The 22,643-nt window shown below is 43.1% G+C and overlaps 1 protein-coding gene across 1 annotated transcript in view; it reads left to right on the plus strand.

Moving 5' to 3' along the window:
• The window catches only part of LOC143782325 (dynein axonemal heavy chain 5-like), a 610,263-nt gene that overhangs the window by 252,437 nt on the left and 335,183 nt on the right, over window positions 1-22,643 (plus strand). The window contains exons 36-39 of the mRNA XM_077269680.1: window positions 12,121-12,274; window positions 16,994-17,260; window positions 17,968-18,096; window positions 20,151-20,366. Coding sequence (XP_077125795.1) covers window positions 12,121-12,274; window positions 16,994-17,260; window positions 17,968-18,096; window positions 20,151-20,366 — 766 coding nt within the window. The remainder of the gene's footprint in view (window positions 1-12,120; window positions 12,275-16,993; window positions 17,261-17,967; window positions 18,097-20,150; window positions 20,367-22,643) is intronic.

The raw sequence follows: 22,643 nt of genomic DNA on the forward strand, positions 1-22,643 counted from the left end.
ATTGCTGATACCTGGGGACAGGAGGTAGGAGTCACAGGAGGAGACGAAGAAGCGAATAGCGGTGTCTGGAGACTGAGACAGAGCTACTATTAGTCCAAGAGGAGGTATGGGAAGCAGGACACGATGAGGACACGAGACGAACAAGGGACAAACGGAAACGCACGAATGGTGCTAGGTGGGCACACAGGAAGGTAACGGACAAAGAGAGCACAGGAAACAGGGCAGGACAAAATACAGGACTGAAAGGAAGATAGACAACAAAAACGCAGGACAACGAGGGACCTGAATCAAGTGCAAAACACAATGACAATCAGGCAAGGAACAGGGGGGAAGGCTACCTGATATATGGGAGGAGTACCGTAGAACTCCCGGGTCAGGATCCTCCAGGATCAAGGGAAGGAGGAACGGAGGGTCCAAGAACCAGCCAGTGGAAATGCGCATGCGCCGCAGAAGCCAGGAGGTGAAGGGCGCATGCGCAGCCGACGGGAGCCGGGAGACTGAGAAGAAACCGGAAGCGAGGAGGACGATGGACGCGCACACACACCGGGAGGAGAAGGAAGACGCGGCATCAGCAGCAGGAGCGCGCATGGCTGGGTAAGCATGTCGGCGGTTAGGGAGAGAAGCGGCAGGCACGACATTTCTTTTAGTCTGGGAGTTCCTCATGTGTTTTTATAGCAAACTCTATGTGGGCTTTCATATGTCTTGCACTGAGGAGAAGCTTCCGTCGGGCCACTCTGCCATAAAGTATGCTGAAAAAAGAGAGAGGACAGCACCTCCAAAAATCATGCAATGATCTAATGCCTCTTGGCAAAAATATATTTAACTGAACATGAGGTTTTTAGTTTAACATTCTGATCAGACTGTATGAAGCCCACTGCCACGTCACAGCAAACCTCGTAGTGGGTCTGGAGTCATGGGGACTCCGTCTTGCAGCATGGGTGCTGTGAGACACCAGGCCATCTGCCATGCTGTTGCATTGCCACTGTGGCTGTGGTCGGTGCACGGCTCCACTCCTTGGGGGCGATGGGGACTCCTTTCATTTGGTGTTGGTCCTGTTTGGTGGCCATTGTTGCTGTGGTTCTGTGCTTGGGGAGCACCGCGGTCTGGAGACTCCAGGCCATCTGCTCTGCCGGTGCATGGCTGCTGTGGTGGTGGTCGTCTCATTGCTCCCCTCCGTTAGGGCGGTAGGACCCACTGCGAGGTTTGCCGTGACGTGGCAGTGGGCAGTGTAGCTGTGAAGTTTTATATAGACAGGTGTGTGACTTTCCAAATCAAGTCCTATCAGTTTAATTAAACACAGCTGGCCTCCAATGAAGGAGTAGAACCATCTCAGGGAGGATCACAAGGAAATGGACAGCATGTGACTTAAATATGAGTGTCTGAGCAAAGGGTCTGAATACTTATGACCACATGGTATTTCAGTTTTTCTTCTTTAATAAATTTGCAAAAATTACTACATTTCTTTTTTTTCAGTCAAGATGGGGTGCAAAGTGTACATTAATGTTAAAAAAATGAACTTTTTGAATTTACCAAATGGCTGCAATGAAACAAAGAGTGAAACATTTAAAGGGATCTGAATACTTTCTGTACCAACTGTATAACAGAGGAATGTACCCGGGAGTGGAGGAGGGGGAATAAATCAAAATAGAGGAGGTAAGGGAATTATCACACTTACAGTGCCTTGCGAAAGTATTTGGCCCCCTTGAACTTTTCAACCTTTTTCCACATGTCATGCTTCAAACATAAAGATACCAACTGTAAATATTTGGTGAAGAATCAACAAGTGGAACACAATTGCGAAGTTGACCGAAATTTATTGGTTATTTTAAATTTTAGTGGAAATTCAAAAACTGAAAAGTGGGGTGTGCAATATTATTCGGCCCCTTTAACTTAATACTTTGTTGCGCCACCTTTTGCTGTGATTACAGCTGCAAATCGCTTGGGTTATGTCTCTATCAGTTTTGTACATTGAGACTGAAATTCTTGCCCATTCTTCCTTTGCAAACAGCTAGAGCTCAGTGAGGTTTGATGGAGATCATTTGTGAACAGCAGTTTTCAGCTCTTTCCACAGATTCTCGATTGGATTTGGGTCTGGACTTTGACTTGGCCATTCTAACACCTGGATACGTTTATTTGTGAACCATTCCATTGTAGATTTTCATTTATGTTTGTGATCATTGTCTTGTTGGAAGACAAATCTCCATCCCAGTCTCAGGTCTTTTGCAGACGCCAACAGGTTTTCTTCAAGAATGGTCCTGTATTTGGCACCATCCATCTTCCCATCAATTTTAACCATCTTCCCTGTCCCTGCTGAAGAAAAGCAGGCCCAAACCATGATGCTGCCACCACCATTTTTGACAGTGGGGATGGTGTGTTCAGGGTAATGAGCTGTGTTGCCTTTACGCCAAACATATCATTTGGCATTGTTGCCAAAAAGTTCGATTTTGGTTTCATCTGACCAGAGCACCTTCTTCCACATGTTTGGTGTGTCTCCCAGGTGGCTTGTTGCAAACCTTAAACAACACTTTTTTATAGATATCTTTGCGAAATGGCTTTCTTCTTGCCACTCTTCCATAAAGGCCAGATTTGTGCAGTGTACGACTGATTGTTGTCCTATGGACAGACTGTCCCACCTCAGCTGTAGATCTCTGCAGTTCAACCAGAGTGATCATGGCCATGGGCCTCTTGGCTGCATCTCTGATCAGTCTTCTCCTTGTTTGAGATGAAAGTTTAGAGGGACAGCCTGGTCTTGGTAGATTTTCAGTGGTATGATACTCCTTCCATTTCAATATGATCGCATGCACAGTGCTCCTTGGGATGTTTAAGGCTATGTGCACACTTTGCGGCGTGCTCTGCGGGTTCTCCTGCAGTGGAATTGATAAATCTGCAGGGCAAAACCGCTGCGGTTATCCCTGCAGATTTATCGCGGTTTGTTTTGCGATTTCCGCTGCGGGATTACTCCTGTACTATTGATGCTGCATATGCAGCATCAATAGTAATGTTAAAAATAATAAAAATTGGTTATACTCACCCTCTGATGTCCGAATCTCCTCGGCGCTGCACGCGGCGCTCCGGTTCCAAAGATGCTGTGCCGAGAAGGACCTTCGTGACGTCACGGTCATGTGACCACGGCGTCATCTCAGGCCCTGCTCGCACAGCAACTGAGACCGGACGGCCGCGTGCAGCGCTGAGAGGTGAGTATATCATCATTTTTTAGTTTAATTCTTTTTTTTACACTATTTATGCTTCCCAGGGCCTGGAGGAGAGTCTCCTCTCCTCCACCCCGGGTAGCAACCGCACATTATCTGCTTACTTCCCGCATCGTGGGCACAGCCCCATGCGGGAAGTAAGCGGATCAATGCATTTCTATGGGTGCAGAATCGCTGCGATTCTGCACAAAGAAGTGACATGCTGCGGGTTGTAAACCGCTGCTTTTCTGCGTGGTTTTTCCCGCAGCATGTGCACTGCGGTTTGCGGTTTCCATAGGGTTTGCATGTTAATGTAAACGCTATGGAAACTGCTGCGGACCCGCAGCATCAAAATCGCCGCGGATCCGCGGTAAAACCCGCAAAGTGTGAACATGGCCTAAAGGTTTGGAAATCATTTTGTATCCAAATCCAGCTTTAAACTTCTCCACAACAGTATCACGGACCTGCCTGTTGTGCTCCTTGGTTTCATGATGCTCTCTGTGCTTCAAAAAGAACCCTGAGACTATCACAGAGCAGATGCATTTATACGGAGACTTGATTACACATAGGTGGATTATATTTATCATCATTAGGCATTTAGGACAACATTGTTGAGAGATCCGCAATGAACTTCTGGAGTGAGTTTGCTTCACTGAAAGAAAAAGGGCCAAATAATATTGCACGCCCCACTTTTCAGTTTTTGAATTTCCACAAAAATTTAAAATAACCAATAAATTTCGTTCAACTTCACAATTGTGTTCCACTTGTTGTTGATTCTTCACCAAGTATTTACATTTGGTATCTTTATGTTTGAAGCATGATATGTGAGAAAAGGTTGAAAAGTTCAAGGGGGCCGAATACTTTCGCAAGGCACTGTACAAACTATGCAACAGTCACAGATAACTTATGATTCCTGGAGTGGACCTACTGGATCGCGGTGACGACCGTTCCCAGGTGAGCTGACCAGGTGGAACCGACCCCTATACAGGGATCGTTAGGGACAAGCCGAGGAGGTAGATACACTGCGATAGCCTGTGCAAGAGGGGCGGCTCGAGGATAACGAGGAGAATCAGGGTACTCATGGAGGACCAGATGGGCAGAGCAACCACAGAGAAAACCCGGGACTCAGGACACGGCAGGGTTTACACAGAGGGTACTGGATTCTGGACGGAGCAGAGCACGCACAGGAGGAATACTGGGACTGAGCAGAGCTGAGCACGCACTGGAAGCATACAGGGATGAAGCAGAGTATGTGTTATGACCCCAATGGCGAGGGTCTCAGAGGAACGTGGAAGTCTGCAGAATACAAAAATCCAGCTCATAGGGCAGTGGTAACTGGGTTGACCATATATCTACTCCTAACGCCAACACTAGAAGTAGCCGGGGATCATTCCTACGTTGATTCTAGATGACACGCGCCAGCCGGAGAATCTAGCTACCCCTAGTAGAGGAAAACAAAGACCTTTCTTGCCTCCAGAGAAGGGGACCCCAAAGCTGGATAGAAGCCCCCCACAAATAATGACGGTTAGGTAAGAGGAAATGACAAACACAGAAATGAACCAGGTTTAGCACAGAGAGGCCCGCTTACTGATAGCAGAATAAAGAAAGGTAACTTATATGGTCAACAAAAACCCTATCAAAATCCACACTGGAAATTCAAGAACCCCCGAACCGTCTAACGGTCCGGGGGGAGAACACCAGCCCCCTTGAGCTTCCAGCAAAGGTCAGGATATAGATTTGGAACAAGCTGGACAAAAATACAAAAACAAAACAAATAGCAAAAAGCAAAAGGCAGACTTAGCTGATATAACTGGAACCAGGATCAGTAGACAAGAGCACAGCAGACTAGCTCTGATAACTACGTTGCCAGGCATTGAACTGAAGGTCCAGGGAGCTTATATAGCAACACCCCAACTAACGACCCAGGTGCGGATAAAAGGAATGACAGAAAAACCAGAGTCAAAAAACTAGTAACCACTAGAGGGAGCAAAAAGCAAATTCACAACAGTACCCCCCCCTTAGTGAGGGGTCACCGAACCCTCACCACGACCACCAGGGCGATCAGGATGAGCGGCATGAAAGGCACGAACTAAATCGGCCGCATGAACATCAGAGGCGACCACCCAGGAATTATCCTCCTGACCATAGCCCTTCCACTTGACCAGGTACTGAAGCCTCCGCCTGGAGAGGCGAGAATCCAAGATCTTCTCCACCACGTACTCCAACTCGCCCTCAACCAACACCGGAGCAGGAGGCTCAGCAGAAGGAACTACAGGCACAATGTACCGCCGCAACAAGGACCTATGAAATACATTGTGAATAGCAAACGACACAGGAAGATCCAGACGAAAAGATACAGGATTAAGGATTTCCAATATCTTGTAAGGCCCAATAAAACGAGGTTTAAATTTGGGAGAGGAGACCTTCATAGGAACAAAGCGGGAAGAAAGCCATACCAAATCCCCAACGCGTAGTCGGGGACCCACACCGCGGCGGCGGTTGGCAAAGCGCTGAGCCTTCTCCTGTGACAACTTCAAGTTGTCCACCACATGATTCCAGATCTGCTGCAACCTATCCACCACAGAATCCACCCCAGGGCAGTCAGAAGGCTCCACATGACCCGAAGAAAAGCGAGGATGGAAACCAGAGTTGCAGAAAAAAGGCGAAACCAAGGTGGCGGAACTAGCCCGATTATTAAGGGCAAACTCAGCCAACGGCAAGAATGTCACCCAATCGTCCTGATCAGCAGAGACAAAACACCTCAAATAAGCCTCCAAAGTCTGATTGGTTCGCTCCGTCTGTCCATTAGTCTGAGGATGGAAAGCAGACGAAAACGACAAATCAATGCCCATCCTACTACAAAAGGATCGCCAGAACCTGGAAACGAACTGGGATCCTCTGTCTGACACAATATTCTCAGGGATGCCGTGCAAACGAACCACGTTCTGGAAAAACACAGGAACCAGATCGGAAGAGGAAGGCAGCTTAGGCAAAGGAACCAAATGGACCATCTTGGAGAAGCGATCACATATCACCCAGATAACGGACATGCCCTGAGATAGCGGAAGATCAGAAATGAAATCCATGGAGATATGTGTCCAAGGTCTCTTCGGGACAGGCAAGGGCAAGAGCAAACCGCTGGCACGAGAACAGCAAGGCTTAGCTCGAGCACAAGTCCCACAGGACTGCACAAATGACCGCACATCCCTTGACAAGGAAGGCCACCAAAAGGACCTGGCCACCAGATCTCTGGTGCCAAAAATTCCCGGGTGACCTGCCAACACCGAGGAATGAACCTCGGAAATGACTCTGCTGGTCCACTTATCCGGGACAAACAGTCTGTCAGGTGGACAAGACTCAGGCCTATCAGCCTGAAATCTCTGCAACACACGTCGCAGATCCGGAGAAATAGCTGACAAGATAACTCCATCTTTAAGAATACCAACAGGATCAGCGACTCCAGGAGCATCAGGCACAAAGCTCCTAGAAAGAGCATCGGCCTTCACATTCTTTGAACCTGGTAAATACGAGACAACAAAATCAAAGCGGGAGAAAAACAATGACCAGCGGGCCTGTCTCGGATTAAGGCGTTTAGCAGACTCGAGATACATCAGATTTTTGTGATCAGTCAAGACCACCACACGATGCTTAGCACCCTCGAGCCAATGACGCCACTCCTCAAATGCCCATTTCATGGCCAACAACTCCCGATTGCCCACATCATAATTTCGCTCGGCAGGCGAAAACTTCCTAGAGAAAAAGGCACAAGGTTTCATAACAGAGCAACCAGGGCCTCTCTGCGACAAAACGGCCCCTGCCCCAATCTCCGAAGCATCCACCTCAACCTGAAAGGGAAGTGAGACGTCAGGCTGGCACAAAACCGGCGCCGAAGTAAACCGGCGTTTCAACTCCTGGAAAGCCTCCACGGCAGCAGGAGCCCAGTTAGCTACATCGGAGCCCTTCTTGGTCATATCCGTCAAAGGTTTCACAATGCTAGAAAAATTAGCGATAAAACGACGGTAGAAGTTAGCGAAGCCCAAGAACTTCTGAAGACTCTTAACTGACGAGGGCTGAGTCCAATCAAGAATAGCTCGGACCTTGACTGGGTCCATCTCCACAGCAGAAGGGGAAAAAATGAACCCCAAAAAGGGAACCTTCTGTACACCAAAGAGACACTTTGAGCCCTTGACAAACAAAGAATTTTCACGCAAAATTTTAAAGACCAACCTGACCTGCTCCACATGCGAATCCCAATTATCAGAAAAAACCAAAATATCATCCAGATAAACAATCAAAAATTTATCCAGATACTTCCGGAAAATGTCATGCATAAAGGACTGAAAAACTGAAGGCGCATTGGAGAGCCCAAAAGGCATCACCAAGTACTCAAAATGACCTTCGGGCGTATTGAATGCGGTTTTCCATTCATCACCTTGCTTAATGCGCACAAGGTTGTACGCACCACGAAGGTCTATCTTGGTGAACCACTTGGCACCCTTAATCCGGGCAAACAAGTCAGACAACAGCGGTAAAGGATACTGAAATTTGACAGTGATCTTATTTAAAAGCCGATAATCAATACAAGGTCTCAAAGATCCGTCCTTTTTTGCCACAAAAAAGAATCCCGCACCAAGAGGGGAAGAAGACGGACGAATATGTCCTTTCTCCAGAGACTCCTTGATATATGAACGCATAGCAGCATGTTCAGGTACCGACAGATTAAACAGTCTTCCCTTAGGAAATTTACTGCCTGGGATCAAATCTATAGCACAGTCACAGTCCCTATGAGGAGGCAGTGCACTGGACTCAGACTCACTGAAGACATCCTGATAATCAGACAAATACTCCGGAACTTCCGAAGGCGTAGAAGAAGCAATAGACACAGGCAGGGAATCCCCATGAATACCACGACAGCCCCAACTTGAGACTGACATAGCCTTCCAGTCCAGGACTGGATTATGGGTCTGTAACCATGGCAGCCCTAAAACAACCAAATCATGCATTTTATGTAAAACCAGGAAACGTATCACCTCGCGGTGTTCAGGAGTCATGCACATGGTAACCTGTGTCCAATACTGCGGTTTATTTGCTGCCAATGGTGTAGCATCAATACCCCTAAGAGGAATAGGATTTTCTAATGGTTCAAGAGTAAAACCACAGCGCTTAGCAAATGAGAGATCCATGAGACTCAGGGCAGCACCTGAATCTACAAACGCCATGACAGGATAAGATGACAGTGAGCAAATCAAAGTTACAGACAAAATAAATTTAGGTTGCAAATTACCAACGGTGACAGGACTAACAACCTTAGCTATACGTTTAGAGCATGCTGAGATAACATGTGTAGAATCACCACAGTAGTAGCACAAGCCATTCCGGCGTCTATGAATTTTCCGCTCATTTCTAGTCAGGATTCTATCACATTGCATTAAATCAGGTGTCTGTTCAGACAACACCATGAGGGAATTTGCGGTTTTTCTATCACATTGCACCGAATTAGGTGTCTGTTCAGACAACACCATGAGGGAATTTGCGGTTTTGCGCTCCCGCAACCGCCGGTCAATTTGAATAGCCAGTGCCATAGTATCATTCAGACCTGTGGGAATGGGAAAACCCACCATAACATTCTTAATGGCTTCAGAAAGGCCATTTCTAAAATTAGCGGCCAGTGCACACTCGTTCCAATGTGTCAGCACGGACCATTTCCGAAATTTTTGGCAATACACTTCAGCCTCGTCCTGCCCCTGAGACATAGCCAGCAAGGCCTTTTCTGCCTGAATCTCAAGATTGGGTTCCTCATAAAGTAAACCGAGCGCCAGAAAAAACGCATCAAGATCAGCCAACGCCGGATCTCCTGGCGCCAGCGAAAAAGCCCAATCCTGAGGGTCGCCCCGTAAGAACGAAATAACAATCTTTACTTGCTGAGCAGAATCTCCAGATGAACAGGGTCTCAGGGACAAAAACAATTTACAATTATTCACGAAATTCCTAAACTTAAACCTGTCTCCGGAAAACAGTTCAGGAATCGGTATTTTAGGTTCTGACCTAGGATTTCTGATAACATAGTCTTGTATGCCCTGCACACGAGTAGCCAGCTGGTCCACACTTGTAATCAAGGTCTGGACATTCATGTCTGCAGCAAGCATAGCCACTCTGAGGTAAAGGGGAAGAAGAAAAAAAAAACTCAGAATCTTCTTTCTTATAATCCCTCTTCTGCAATGCATTAAACATTTAATACTGGCCTGGCAAACTGTTATGACCCCAATGGCGAGGGTCTCAGAGGAACGTGGAAGTCTGCAGAATACAAAAATCCAGCTCATAGGGCAGTGGTAACTGGGTTGACCATATATCTACTCCTAACGCCAACACTAGAAGTAGCCGGGGATCATTCCTACGTTGATTCTAGATGACACGCGCCAGCCGGAGAATCTAGCTACCCCTAGTAGAGGAAAACAAAGACCTTTCTTGCCTCCAGAGAAGGGGACCCCAAAGCTGGATAGAAGCCCCCCACAAATAATGACGGTTAGGTAAGAGGAAATGACAAACACAGAAATGAACCAGGTTTAGCACAGAGAGGCCCGCTTACTGATAGCAGAATAAAGAAAGGTAACTTATATGGTCAACAAAAACCCTATCAAAATCCACACTGGAAATTCAAGAACCCCCGAACCGTCTAACGGTCCGGGGGGAGAACACCAGCCCCCTTGAGCTTCCAGCAAAGGTCAGGATATAGATTTGGAACAAGCTGGACAAAAATACAAAAACAAAACAAATAGCAAAAAGCAAAAGGCAGACTTAGCTGATATAACTGGAACCAGGATCAGTAGACAAGAGCACAGCAGACTAGCTCTGATAACTACGTTGCCAGGCATTGAACTGAAGGTCCAGGGAGCTTATATAGCAACACCCCAACTAACGACCCAGGTGCGGATAAAAGGAATGACAGAAAAACCAGAGTCAAAAAACTAGTAACCACTAGAGGGAGCAAAAAGTAAATTCACAACAGTATGTATACACTGGAAGCGTACAGGGACAGAGCAGAGCACACACACACTGGAAGCTGACATACAGAAACCAAGGTGGACCTGGAGGGATCACGGAAAGGCACAATAACAATCAGGTGCTTCCTCTAGCAGGAAGCGACCTGATATACCCGGAGGCTGCTGCCCAGGCAGGACAGCGCTTCCGGGTCAGCGCAATCTGGCATCATAAAGAAGCCGGGATTGCGCGCGACCGCGACCTAAGCGGCCTAGCGTGCATGCGTGGGAAACGGGTTCCCCAGCACAGCTGAGGACCCAGAAGAGGAGGCAGGATGCAGCGAGGGACCTAGGAAGCAAGGTGAGTATCTCCGTGCACCGTAATAAAACTCCTCCAGAACTCTTTCTCATACGAACTCCTCTCCTCCTGTTCCAACATGGCTGATTAACTCCTATTCTGCCAAAAAGAAAAAAATATTTTTAAAATGAAGGTAAAGTGCTTCTTCTCTGTAAAGGAGTAGAAGCAATCAGATGCCGTGGTCTTCTGGCTCCTCTCTGTTGCGGAAACCCTGTGACAGTAGGTACATCTACTTACAGTCTTGAAAAGTATCCATTATAGATGGATTGAGTTGATTTTAAGTAGGCTGTGTTCCACAACAACTGATCAAAATTATTTCCCAATTTATTATTTTCCTTTTGAAATTGTCTGCAAATAAAAGAAGCTACCCAATCATATACATTGTTGTGATGTTCAGATTGAATAGCCATCAGTGTAATAACACAATATTTCATGAGTGTGGACATCTTCAAATGATGCCAAAATATATATACTGCATGTATAATATGTGTTTTGTCTTCACCATCTGTTACGCATTCCATCATCAACTCTTCCAAAAGTTGACAAGCATGTTTGATTATGGCATGCAATAGACAGATGGAAAAACAAAAGTGCAATAAGTAGTCCTTGGATTTGAGAAACATATTTTCTGACAGTAGAAAGTAAAATTCTGCATTATCTAATGATCTAGAATGTCCAGATGTTCTCACTCCTACCCGTTGTTTTACACCTAAGATAACTCCTACCCGTTGTTTTACACCTAAGATAGGTATTCTTATATAGTGTTTCCTTAATGATTTGCTGAAGTTTTCCTGCTGTAATTTGGATTTTCAAGATATTCTCCTGTTATTCCCATCTACTGTTCTATACCTGTTGGCTTTCGTTTCTGATAAATAAGATCACACGCTGTAGACTTTTGCACTAGCAAAAGGTTACGTCTTAAATGTGGATCTATTCTATTAAAGAAAAGTCACTTCAAAGCGGGCAGTCAGAGAAAGAAATTTGAGCGCTTTACAATTTTTCTAAGAGCTACTGAACAATGTGCTTTGATATTGGCAGCTAAGAAAATTCCCACACTGACATTTACGCCATGGCCTGTGTGACACCTGTGATTTCTATATACATATCTGATCGATGTTGTGAAGGGGCTTGAATATATGGATACAAACGTTCTAACCGTCAGCTTTTCAAATCCAACATTTTTTTTCTTCTACCTGAAAAGATTTTTTTTTTAAATAATTTGCAGTTACATTTATGTAGCTGTCTGTAACTTAGCATGTTGCCAAGCCGTTTATAAGATTTCCTTCTATTTCTTGCCAATCCAAATAGAGAAAATGACTGGCCTACGATAAAAGTAGCTATGTATATATATTTCTTTTAAAGCATAAATAAAAAAAAATATATATATCATTTTTTTTTAAATTATGATTTTATGTTTGTCACCGAAATTTGACAATAGAGATTTTAGAGTTCTATGGTTACAACTATTATGCCAATAAATTTTCTTTAATTTTTCTTTAAATAAATACTTTGTAATTATCTTTTCCCTATTATGGTATTATATGAAAAAGTCTTTAATATAACAGGGATTTTTATTTTTGATGTGTGTTTTAAACAGATATAATGCACCATTTAAACCAACCATACAGCAATGGGTACATAAACTATCCAACACCACAGAAATTATTGAGAACTGGCTTACGGTACAAAACCTTTGGATTTACCTGGAAGCTGTGTTTGTTGGTGGGGATATTGCAAAACAACTTCCACAGGTGGGTATCATTTTAGTTCTATAACCAATGAGAATGAGATCAGATAGCTACAAAAAATTAAGTAGTAGGAAAAAATACATTGCACCTCAGGTGAGCATACAGTGAGCTCAATGGATTAACTAACTTTATTGAGTGGATTTAGGCACTCTTTGGAATAAAGAGCCATAGGACCTCAAAGTACTGTAGATGTCCATCCTTAAGAGGGGTATTAAGAAAAAAAATGTTTAGTGTGTTTAAAGTAGAAATAGATTACATTTTCAAATGTACTTTAATTAAAGGGGTTGTCCAGGCTTGGGACAAAAGTTTGGAATCACTCTGATTCCCTGGTAATTCCAGGACAAGTGGATGGTCACATGACCACATACATGTGACTTGCATACTTGCTTTCATGTGCCAACTACTCTTACCCGCATCTCAATTTACTTCTGTAGAGAGATGCCAGATGTGGCTAGTTGCCATGTGTCTGCACATATGCAAATTGCTTACATGCAGCCACAAGACAGGCCACTCAAATCTGTGATATTAGAGAATAATGATAGTGTGTCCATTGCATGCTGTCACCATTCTGCCATCTCCAGATGCATAGAATGATTGCACACTTTTGTCATAGGCTTGGACAACCCCTTTAAAAATAGAGCGCAAATGTCAAGATATCAGAGCAATCCCAGCAGCTCCATTTTACAGAGATGTTATCTTTCAAAGTATTTGGCTCATAAACAGTAATTATTTTTTTTAAGTTCAAGTGTATATTGCCAGAGAGATTTCACTAGGGGTGTGTACTTTTTCCTCTTTCTGAATCTGGCGAATCATAAGCAAGCACAGCACATTGGTGAAAGAAGAGCACAACCCCACATTAGCTCTGATGAACAGTCTGCTCTCCTCACTGCAGAGTAATGACATGTGTTGGAGCACAGCAGACCTGAGTGTGATTAACTGACAGTTTTCTGCTCTTCTCACTGACATTAAGTGTGGGTGGAGGGTCAGCGCTGCAGAATTGAGACTCATTACAAACACTTCTAGTAGCTCTCCTCTAAAGTTTAAATGAGCTTTATTGGCATGACCAAATGCACATTATCATTGCCAAAGTGTAATACTGCCAACTCTGCTGTGCTACTCCCCCTATAGACACCAAATTCTGTGTCACTATGTCTCATACAGAGCCTTTTCTAAGGTACAGTACAAGTGTGTTCTTTTCCCCCTTGTATGTGGATACCTGCTTATGATTGGCAGAGCTTGCAGCTCTCTGAGCAGATAGCTACTAAAAGTGTTTGTAATGAGACTGCAAGAGATGAGAGATGAAAGCTGTAAGTTAATCACACTCAGGTCTGCTGTGCTCAAGGGAGGAGAGCAGACTGGTTGTCAATTCTACAATTCTATTGTGGGGGCGTGTTCTTTTTCCCCAGTGTATGATCATGATTGGTCAGCATCAGAAAGAGGAAGAAGTACACGCCCCCAGTGAAATCTCTCTGGTAATGCCCACTTGGACTTTTTTTTAAATTAACTGTTTGGGTGCCAAATACTTTGGTCATGTCTCTACAATGGAAAGGCAAAATAGAATAAAAAAAATGTTTTATTCTGCTTTGCATTGGCTATTATATTATGTATCTAGTTCAACATGAAAAATTTTGTAGATGGTCGTTTTTAAGAATAGCAAACTAAGTACAATGGCCCTATCTGAATGACAAGGAGATAGCCTAATGTTCCGTATGTTCTGGGCTCATTTGAAGAGCAATATTTTGCTGATAAGTGATAACATGATGGTAAGTTGAGCAAAAAGATTTGATTTGCCCTGTTCTTGACTCCAGTTTGATCATTCATGGCAGCTTGGCCATGGCAGTCTTCTTTTCTGCGCCTGGCATCCCGAGCGCTTCTTGCACTTACTAGGCCATATGATGTCAAGAACCAGGGCAGTGTGAAACTTTTTGCTTAACTCTAAATGTAGGTGCAAAGTGGCTGAAAGGATTTTCTAAAAGGATTTCAAACGGCCCTCCATAAATAGCTGGATCGGTTTTGTAAATGTAGTAGATAACTATTCAGCTGGTGACTGAAATGAGTATAACTAATTGCATATATTAATAAGGTATGTCGATAATCTTAAGGAATTGGCATTATGATTAATATATTTACAGCCCTCATAGGCAAAAATCGTAACGCGTAACTGTCGTTTTCATTTTTATTTCACAAAATCTTCTTTCTCTGCCAAAATTGGTCAGTCATTATCAAATTTCTCAATTCTGAGGTAAAATCTCTTTTCATTGAAGACTTTCCCATTACTGAGATAGATGATGGCGGCTGCTACTGATACAATTCTATGTACATAGGTGGGGAAGTGGGAGGAGCTCTGCCTCTAGCTCCTCCCCTCCTATCTACATAGAATTGTATCCATAGCAGCCGCCATCTTCAATCTCATTTAATGGGAAAGTCTTCAATGAAAAGAGATTTTACCTCAGTATTGAGAATTTTGATCAAGAGAGATCAGTTTTGGCAGAGAAAGAAGAAAATCTACCTGATAAGATATATTACATAGTTGCTTATTTTCATGTATGTTATTGATTTATGACATAAAAATTAAAACGACAATTACTCTCTAAATTATTTTCCAAATACAATATATACCTATAATTGTCATGGAAAACCATACTAGTAAATTATAAGTGTAAGGTACAGTACAGCAAAAAGCAGCCCTGGTTCTGCAGGTGGCTGAATGGCTTGTTGTCACTTGAAAAGCAAACCAATTTATAAGCACGAGGGAAGGCGGATCAATAGGGAAAATGACTGTGTGGTGACAGTAAATTGATAGATCTGTAGAAGAGTCCATAGGGAGAATGGTAAAAGACTGCAAAAGAAAAATCCATGGTAGGCTTGGTCACATATGTTCTCTCGGTAGGCACAATGCCGGACAAAGGCTAGATGTCCCTTGTGCCAGTGTGTGTCAGGCAAGATGTACCTTGCCTTGGTTACTGCATCTGTAATATATCTGTATGTACAGATGATAATACCTGAAACATGTAATGGCCTTTCGTTAATACATATTATTATTAGTTGCGTGTCTTCCTTTAGAAAATATTCATACTATCCAAAAACAAGTGTAGGATGTAGCAATGTGAATATTGCTCAGCGTCACTATTATTCTACCCGGAGACTGTAAATATAGTGAAATGGACATTGGAGAGGATGCGCCTTGTTCAGCGAAGAGAGCCGATTCTGACATCCACACTCATATCATGACTCACATGATTGATTTTGTTATAATGGCCTGACTTATCCAGCAGTGTCCTGTAAGATCAGAGTGACATGCCTTCTGGTGCAAGCTTTGCTTTTTTTTCTTTCAAAGCTCATATGTATATCCAAAGGGCTGGAGCGGAATCTACTGGGATAGTGCCTGACCTTTGCAATTTAATAAGCCTTTTTGATATTGATGAGAAATCTGTAACTGAAATACGCAGTCAAAATAAGAGACATTTAAAGGGAAAAAGGAATGGTCTAAGCTTTATCAAAATGTTTACTCTCAGTCATCACGTCGTTAGTGAAATTATTCTGAAATAATTTAACACTCTGAACATTTCAGGTATTTATACAGTATCTATATTGTCTGAGACTAGTAAAGATATTTTCAAAATCAGCACCACTCTTGTCCATTGACGGTATCTGGTAGAGTTTATTCCAGCTTATTCTAATCCTGGATGACTGATTTAATTAGCATTAATTAACTGATACTAATTATTATTTTAGTTAAAGTGAATCTGTCTATTCCATTTGATAGCAGGATAATGTAAGAAAAAGAGCCTGATTCCAGCAATGTATCAAGTATGTAGCACGTAGCAGATCTCAAAGTTAACCCTGCACACACCACAACTTTCTATATACATTGTAAATTGACAGTAAGCTGATAATTAGTGGTGGGGGTGGAGCTTGAACTGGATGCACGGGAACACCTAGTCCAACAGTAGTAATCTCCTGCTGATAAAATACTCATTGTATTAAAACAACAGCACACAGCCTAATAAGTGACACATCACTGAAATCAGTGTCCCAGACCCTACCACATGATACCCTCAGATTAAATAGCAAAAACCTGCTAACAGAATCCCTTTAATTAGGAGACATTGGAGCTGATTTCTTAGGAACATGATTACCTAAGTAGCTTAGATATTTTGAGTTTGGAAAAAGGACTAGGAGAAACACACACATTCAATGTGTAGCTATAGGGGTGTTCATGGACAGATCCTAGTTCCTAAGGCAAAGCAGACTTCTGACTCCTAGGAGGACAGTAAAAGAATAAGGTAATAGTGCAGTGTTGTTATCGCATAAAATAATTGCATATTATGAAGTAATACGAGATTAATCTACCTTACTGTCCAGATAGGGGGCGGTATATGTGTAGATTTTGCATTAGCCCAGGTGCATTGAGCTTCACCTCTGGGAACACCTAACATGATGCCCTGGACAGGTTTGATCTGTGGCTAGCGATGCAGTAAAATAGCAGTTTTGGCACCGTCCTCCTTCCCTAGTGTGTTTAGACACCTAGAAGAAGCAGAGGTGTTTCTAATTACTATCATTGAATCTCTAATTGTCATTTTCTTGGCAGGTTGCAAAATTAAAGTGTTCATGTTTAATTAAACTGCCACTTTAATTAGCTGTCCATCAGTATATTATCTGCTAATATTACAAATGACATCACCTTGAGAAGTCACTGACATTGTGACATTCTATTCTCAGGAAGCCAAGAGGTTCCAGAACATTGACAAGTCTTGGCAGAAAATCATGCAGAGGGCTCATGAGACCCCCAACATAGTCCAGTGCTGTGTCGGTGATGAAACATTGGCACAATTGCTACCACATTTATTGGAACAGCTGGAGATGTGTCAGAAGTCCCTTACTGGATACCTGGAAAAGAAGCGCTTAGTATTCCCCAGGTTTTTCTTTGTTTCTGATCCTGCCCTTCTGGAGATACTTGGACAAGCATCCGATTCACACACCATTCAGGTAACAGAAGTATCTCTATCAGCAATTGTCACTATTGTCTCTTGAACACATCTGAAAGACACAATTTCTAGTTTTTTTAAAAAAATATTATTATTTTAATTCTTGAAACAGCATATTATTTCATTTCAATTTTCCAGTAGATTCCAAAATGATAGTTATGATCAATTCAAAGCCTTTGACATGTGATATTGGTCACCGTGTATATCGCTCCATATGTCCATTTTCCTTTTTAATTCCTAATAAATGCAATCGTGTATGGACTGTAATATAGTGATGTAAGTTCATTATAAATTCATATAACTCCCATATTTTCTTGACATTAAAATCATGTATATTATGGAAACAAAATTTTGGCCAAATTGCAAATAGTAATACAAAAACTGTGTTAAGTCCAAGGGCGCTGTAGTCAAAATGCAATAAATAGATCAATTCTTATTAGGTTTTTCAGTACTATGTCCTGTGACGGGATGCAGAACTGGCCAATAAGGGCAAAAAGTTACAATATGCGTGTACCCACCCACTATCCCAGAATCAGTAGTAATTTCCTTATGTGGAAATATAATGGCAGTTAACATGTACATTTCTTCTGCTTTGCTGTGGTGTTATTTCTTTACTTTTTGCCAATCTAGAACCCTTATGGTGACACCGTGGTGCCATTTGATGAAAGTTAAAGTTTTTTTTCAGGTATTATTTTTTTGCCTTTTCAGGCTCATCTTCTAAGTTTATTTGACAATGTCAATAGAGTTGGATTTCATGAGAAGAACTATGATCAGATTTTATATTTTGAATCCCAAGAAGGAGAAAAAGTAAACTTGATTGAACCTGTGAATGCTCAGGTAAGCCTGGGTCAAAATTTTTTAGTAGAATCCATTGAAAAATAATAATAATAGTCTTTATTTTTATATAGCGCTAATATATTCCGCAGCGCTTTACAGTTTGCACGATGGGGCTCACAATCTAAATTCACTATCAGTATGTCTTTGGAATGTGGGAGGAAACCGGAGTGCCCGGAGGAAACCCACACAAACACAGGGAGAACATACAAACTCCTTGCAGATGTTGTCCTTGGTGGGATTAGGACCCAAGGCTGCAGAGCTAAATATTGGTACAAATCCAGTCTCCGCACATTCTTCATATGAAAATGAATAATGACCAGAACAGTTTTGCTGAGCCACTGTTTTCTTTTACTTGTGCTATTATTTATTATAGGGGTTATGCTAATCTTGTATTACTGTGTAAAGAAGCATTGACTTAACTTGCAACTTTTGTAATAACCATTTACAATTTGATATTTTGCTGATCAATGTGGGGATCCAACCACTGGGACCCTCGCCAATCCAGAGGATGGTACTCCGAATAGAGAGTACCAGTGGTCATACCCCCACCTTTCAGTAAGTTATCACCTTTGTGTGGATGGGTGATAACTTGCAATGTTGTGCATATAGACCTTAGCACAGCGTAAGCCTAAAATATCGTAAATTCTGATAAGTTTCAGTTAAAATAAATTTGTTGAAAACTTGAACTGGAGCGCTCTAACATACCTAAAAAGCTTTGTCCCAAATTGAATTTGAATTCAACTGAATATGTCTTCCAAGATTAAAGAATCGCTCCCAATAACTTTATTTTTCATAAAGCTGTGTAACTGTTAGTGTAGCGTAGTGTCAGTGTTCTAACATACTCCCTGATCACAGTCTTGTGCAGTATCCAGTGCTGTTCCACTTCTCTTCTGAATATGAAATTTGTCTCTTCAGAGAGGAAGAGGACTAGAACTCTAGTGCCACCTACTGGAAGTAGCAATCCTAACAGTCCATGTCGACCCTTTAACGAGCCTTGTCATATGACTTAGGATAAAAGTCTTCTCTTCTGAGTCACGTGATGCAAATTCGGGCTCCCTGGATCACACTGTGCTCTATGTGAGCCGGAAGTCTCTCTTACAAAGTAAGCATCTTGGGCCCTCGATCTGATGCTCCATTGACTTATATAGTAGAAGAAACTTCAGGGTCACGTAGGGCGTAGTTCAATTCGAAAGTCTGAATTGCCATGACTCAGAAAAGAAGTGGACTGGGCCTGGGAACCAGAGAAGATCAGTGAGTATTTTAACACACTTACACAACATTTACACAGGTTTATGGAAAATAAAGTTATCGGGGGTGTCTTTTAGTATAACAGAGTACTTATATACCATTATATACTCAAGCGTATGGTCTGATCTCTGATTCTGAAGTGGAGGTTCTGCAACTGCAATTTTGAATGAGGGCCTGTAGGACTCTAGTTACACCACAGACTGAAACAATAAATCTGTAAAGTGTGCAGCTAAAATAACAACATATGCACATCAATAGATCAAATTTGGATGTATTATAACTATGGCCCTGATTCATTATTACCTTCTGTGCCTGTTTTTTGTCTAGTATTGTACCTATTTTTTGGTTGCACCCAATTCATTATTCTATTTGCAACTTTTTTTGAAGTCTGTATGATATGTCCTGGCCTGTTTTTTTGTTTGTTTTACGGCTTTGTGAGCGTACTTTAGCAGATGTTTTCTCATGGTCTACCAAATGCAATTTTTTTTTTAAATGGCTAAATTTTCAACAACTCCACTTCAGTCCCCACCTGGTGTATTTTGAGTACTGCAGTATTTTGGAACAAGTTTTCCACCTCTTTGTGCAACGTGTGACTCTTGGCGCCAAAGTTATGCAAAGACAGTTCAAGGCATAAAGAGACAATTTTGACTTTGCGCCAAATTTATGAATCAATTTTAAAGAATTTACGCAGCAACTAATACCACACGAAAAGGAAAGTGACTTAAAAAACCCTGCAATTGATGAATTAGGGCTTTTGCGTACAAAATTAATTCTCATTGTTGACTGGTGTTAATATTTTTGCTTAGGGAAATGTGGAGACATGGTTGGGACTTCTCCTGAATGGAGTAAAAAAGACATTGCACACCATAATCAGGCAAGCGTCCATAGCAATAAGTGATTCTGGCTTCAAGTTGTATGACTTCCAGGCCATGTACCCAGCACAGATTGGTCTTCTTGGAATTCAAATGATCTGGACAAGAGATGCTGAAGATGCTCTAAATATTTCCAAGACTGATAAAAAGGTAATAGTTTGTTACTACAAAGTGTTTTAATACATGTATGAATACCATTTTTTAATCTAAGATATATATATATATATATGGAGAGCCCGCTAGGACCGTGGGGTACTCACTACCGGGCCGGTTCTGTTCTTAAAGGGGTGGTCACAGTGGCAGTGACCCGGTCCGTGGCCCTGGGCGTCCAGTAAAAGGGGTGAATGAAAATGGAAATAAAGTCTAATGTAGTAATGTTCGTGACGCCACCTGTGGTATTTGGCCAGGGGTGGCCGACACTGCTTAAAGGGGTCCTCTGGGGCTGATGGTTTTGTAGCTTAGATGGTATAGCTCCCCACAGGCACAGCTTAGATCCCAGGGCTCCCGGTGTAGTTGGTAAGAGAGATGATTGACAGTGGGGTGCAGGACTGAGGGTGCAGGAAATAATTGCAGGACACAGGGATAGCAGTTTCCTTTACCTTTTACTGGTAGAATTCAGATACAGACCAGGGTACAGATAACAGGTGATGGTGGGGTCCGGGCAGCCTGGAAACAGCTTGGGATCCACTTAGCCAAGTGGGTTCAGAGGCCTTCCTTCTGCGCTCTATATCTGACCCTGGCTCCCTGAAGCTCTGCACAAGTCCTCTCAGTGTCTGTATTCTCAACCTGTGTGACTGACAGCCTGAACCTTTCACGGGCACTGTCCTTACTCTGGCAGCCCCAGGCTCCTGACTTGCTGTGGTACCTGCAGGTGTTGGATGGGACAGGAGACTTGCAATCTCCTGCCCTGTGGGTTCAGTGGCTGAGTCTGCAATTTCCACACCACCACGGACCCCAGTGTCCAGTCTCTTGGCGCTTTCCTCTGGGGTGAGCCCACTCGCAGCTCCAGACCCCAGACTCCTCTCCTTTGCCTCTTCTCCTCTCACTGTCCTTAACAGACTGTCTAACCCCTTAAGGTACCTTCACACTAAACAATATCGCTAGCGATCCGTGACATTGCAGCGTCCTGGCTAGCGATATCGTTGAGTTTGACAGGCAGCAGCGATCAGGATCCTGCTGTGATATCGCTGGTCGTTGGTTAAAGTTCAGAACTTTATTTGGTCGTCAGATTGCCGTGTATCGTTGTGTTTGACAGCAAAAGCAACGATACCAGCGATGTTTTACAATGGTAACCAGGGTAAATATTGGGTTACTAAGCGCAGGGCCACGCTTAGTAACCCGATGTTTACCCTGGTTACCAGTGTAAAATGTAAAAAAACAAACAGTACATACTCACCTTCGCGTCCCCCGGCGTCCGCTTCCTGCACTGACTGAGCGCCGGCCGTAAAGTGAAAGCACAGCACAGTGGTGACGTCACCGCTCTGCTGTTAGGGCCGGCACTCACAGTCAGTGCAGGAAGCGGACGCCGGGGGACGCGAATGTAAGTATGTAGTGTTTGTTTTTTTACATTTTACACTGGTAACCAGGGTAAACATCGGGTTGCTAAGCGCGGCCCTGCGCTTAGCAACCCGATGTTTACCCTGGTTACCCGGGGACCTCGGCATCATTGGTCGCTGGAGAGCGGTCTGTGTGACAGCTCTCCAGCGACCAAACAGCGACGCTGCAGCGATCGGCATCGTTGTCTGTATCGCTGCAGCGTCGCTTAGTGTGAAGGTACCTTTACTAATTAAGGTATCCCTCCTTGTTTCCAGGCATGACATCACCTCCCCTGTGAGGTAGACAATACCATTGTGGCATCCGGGCTCCTGGGGTGCCACATATAAAGTACAATAGCGCCTACTATATTCTTAGAAACTTGCTTACATAACATTTTCTCTGGAAAAAAAAATTCCAGTGATCAGCTGATCACACTTTGTATGGATTAACAATATTAAATAATTTTATTTATATAGCGTCAACACATTCCGCAGCACTTTACAATTCTGTGGGCACATGTACAAACAACATCCGACATTACAGAGTAAAAAATAATTCTGCAATTTAAAGGGACTCTATCAGTAGGATCAACCCACCTAAGCCGACTATATGGACATGTAGGAAGCTGAATAAAATAATACCTTGATAGCTGCGATCTGATGTCTTATTCCAGAGAAATCCAAATTTTTCTTAATGTGTAAATGATCTGTTGAAATCTATGGGTTGGAACTAGATCTCCTTGAGAATCTGCCTCTATAACGAATTTTAAATAAAAGGAGGCATTACCAGCGTGAGACAAGTATATAAGGACAGCAGATTTTCCATCTGTGAGGCTTACCTTGTGAAGTGGACCCATAAAGCCCCAGGTCCGGATGCGTACATGGACCCTGG

The sequence above is a fragment of the Ranitomeya variabilis genome, chromosome 6, assembly GCF_051348905.1.
Source record: "Ranitomeya variabilis isolate aRanVar5 chromosome 6, aRanVar5.hap1, whole genome shotgun sequence".
NCBI lineage: Eukaryota > Metazoa > Chordata > Amphibia > Anura > Dendrobatidae > Ranitomeya > Ranitomeya variabilis.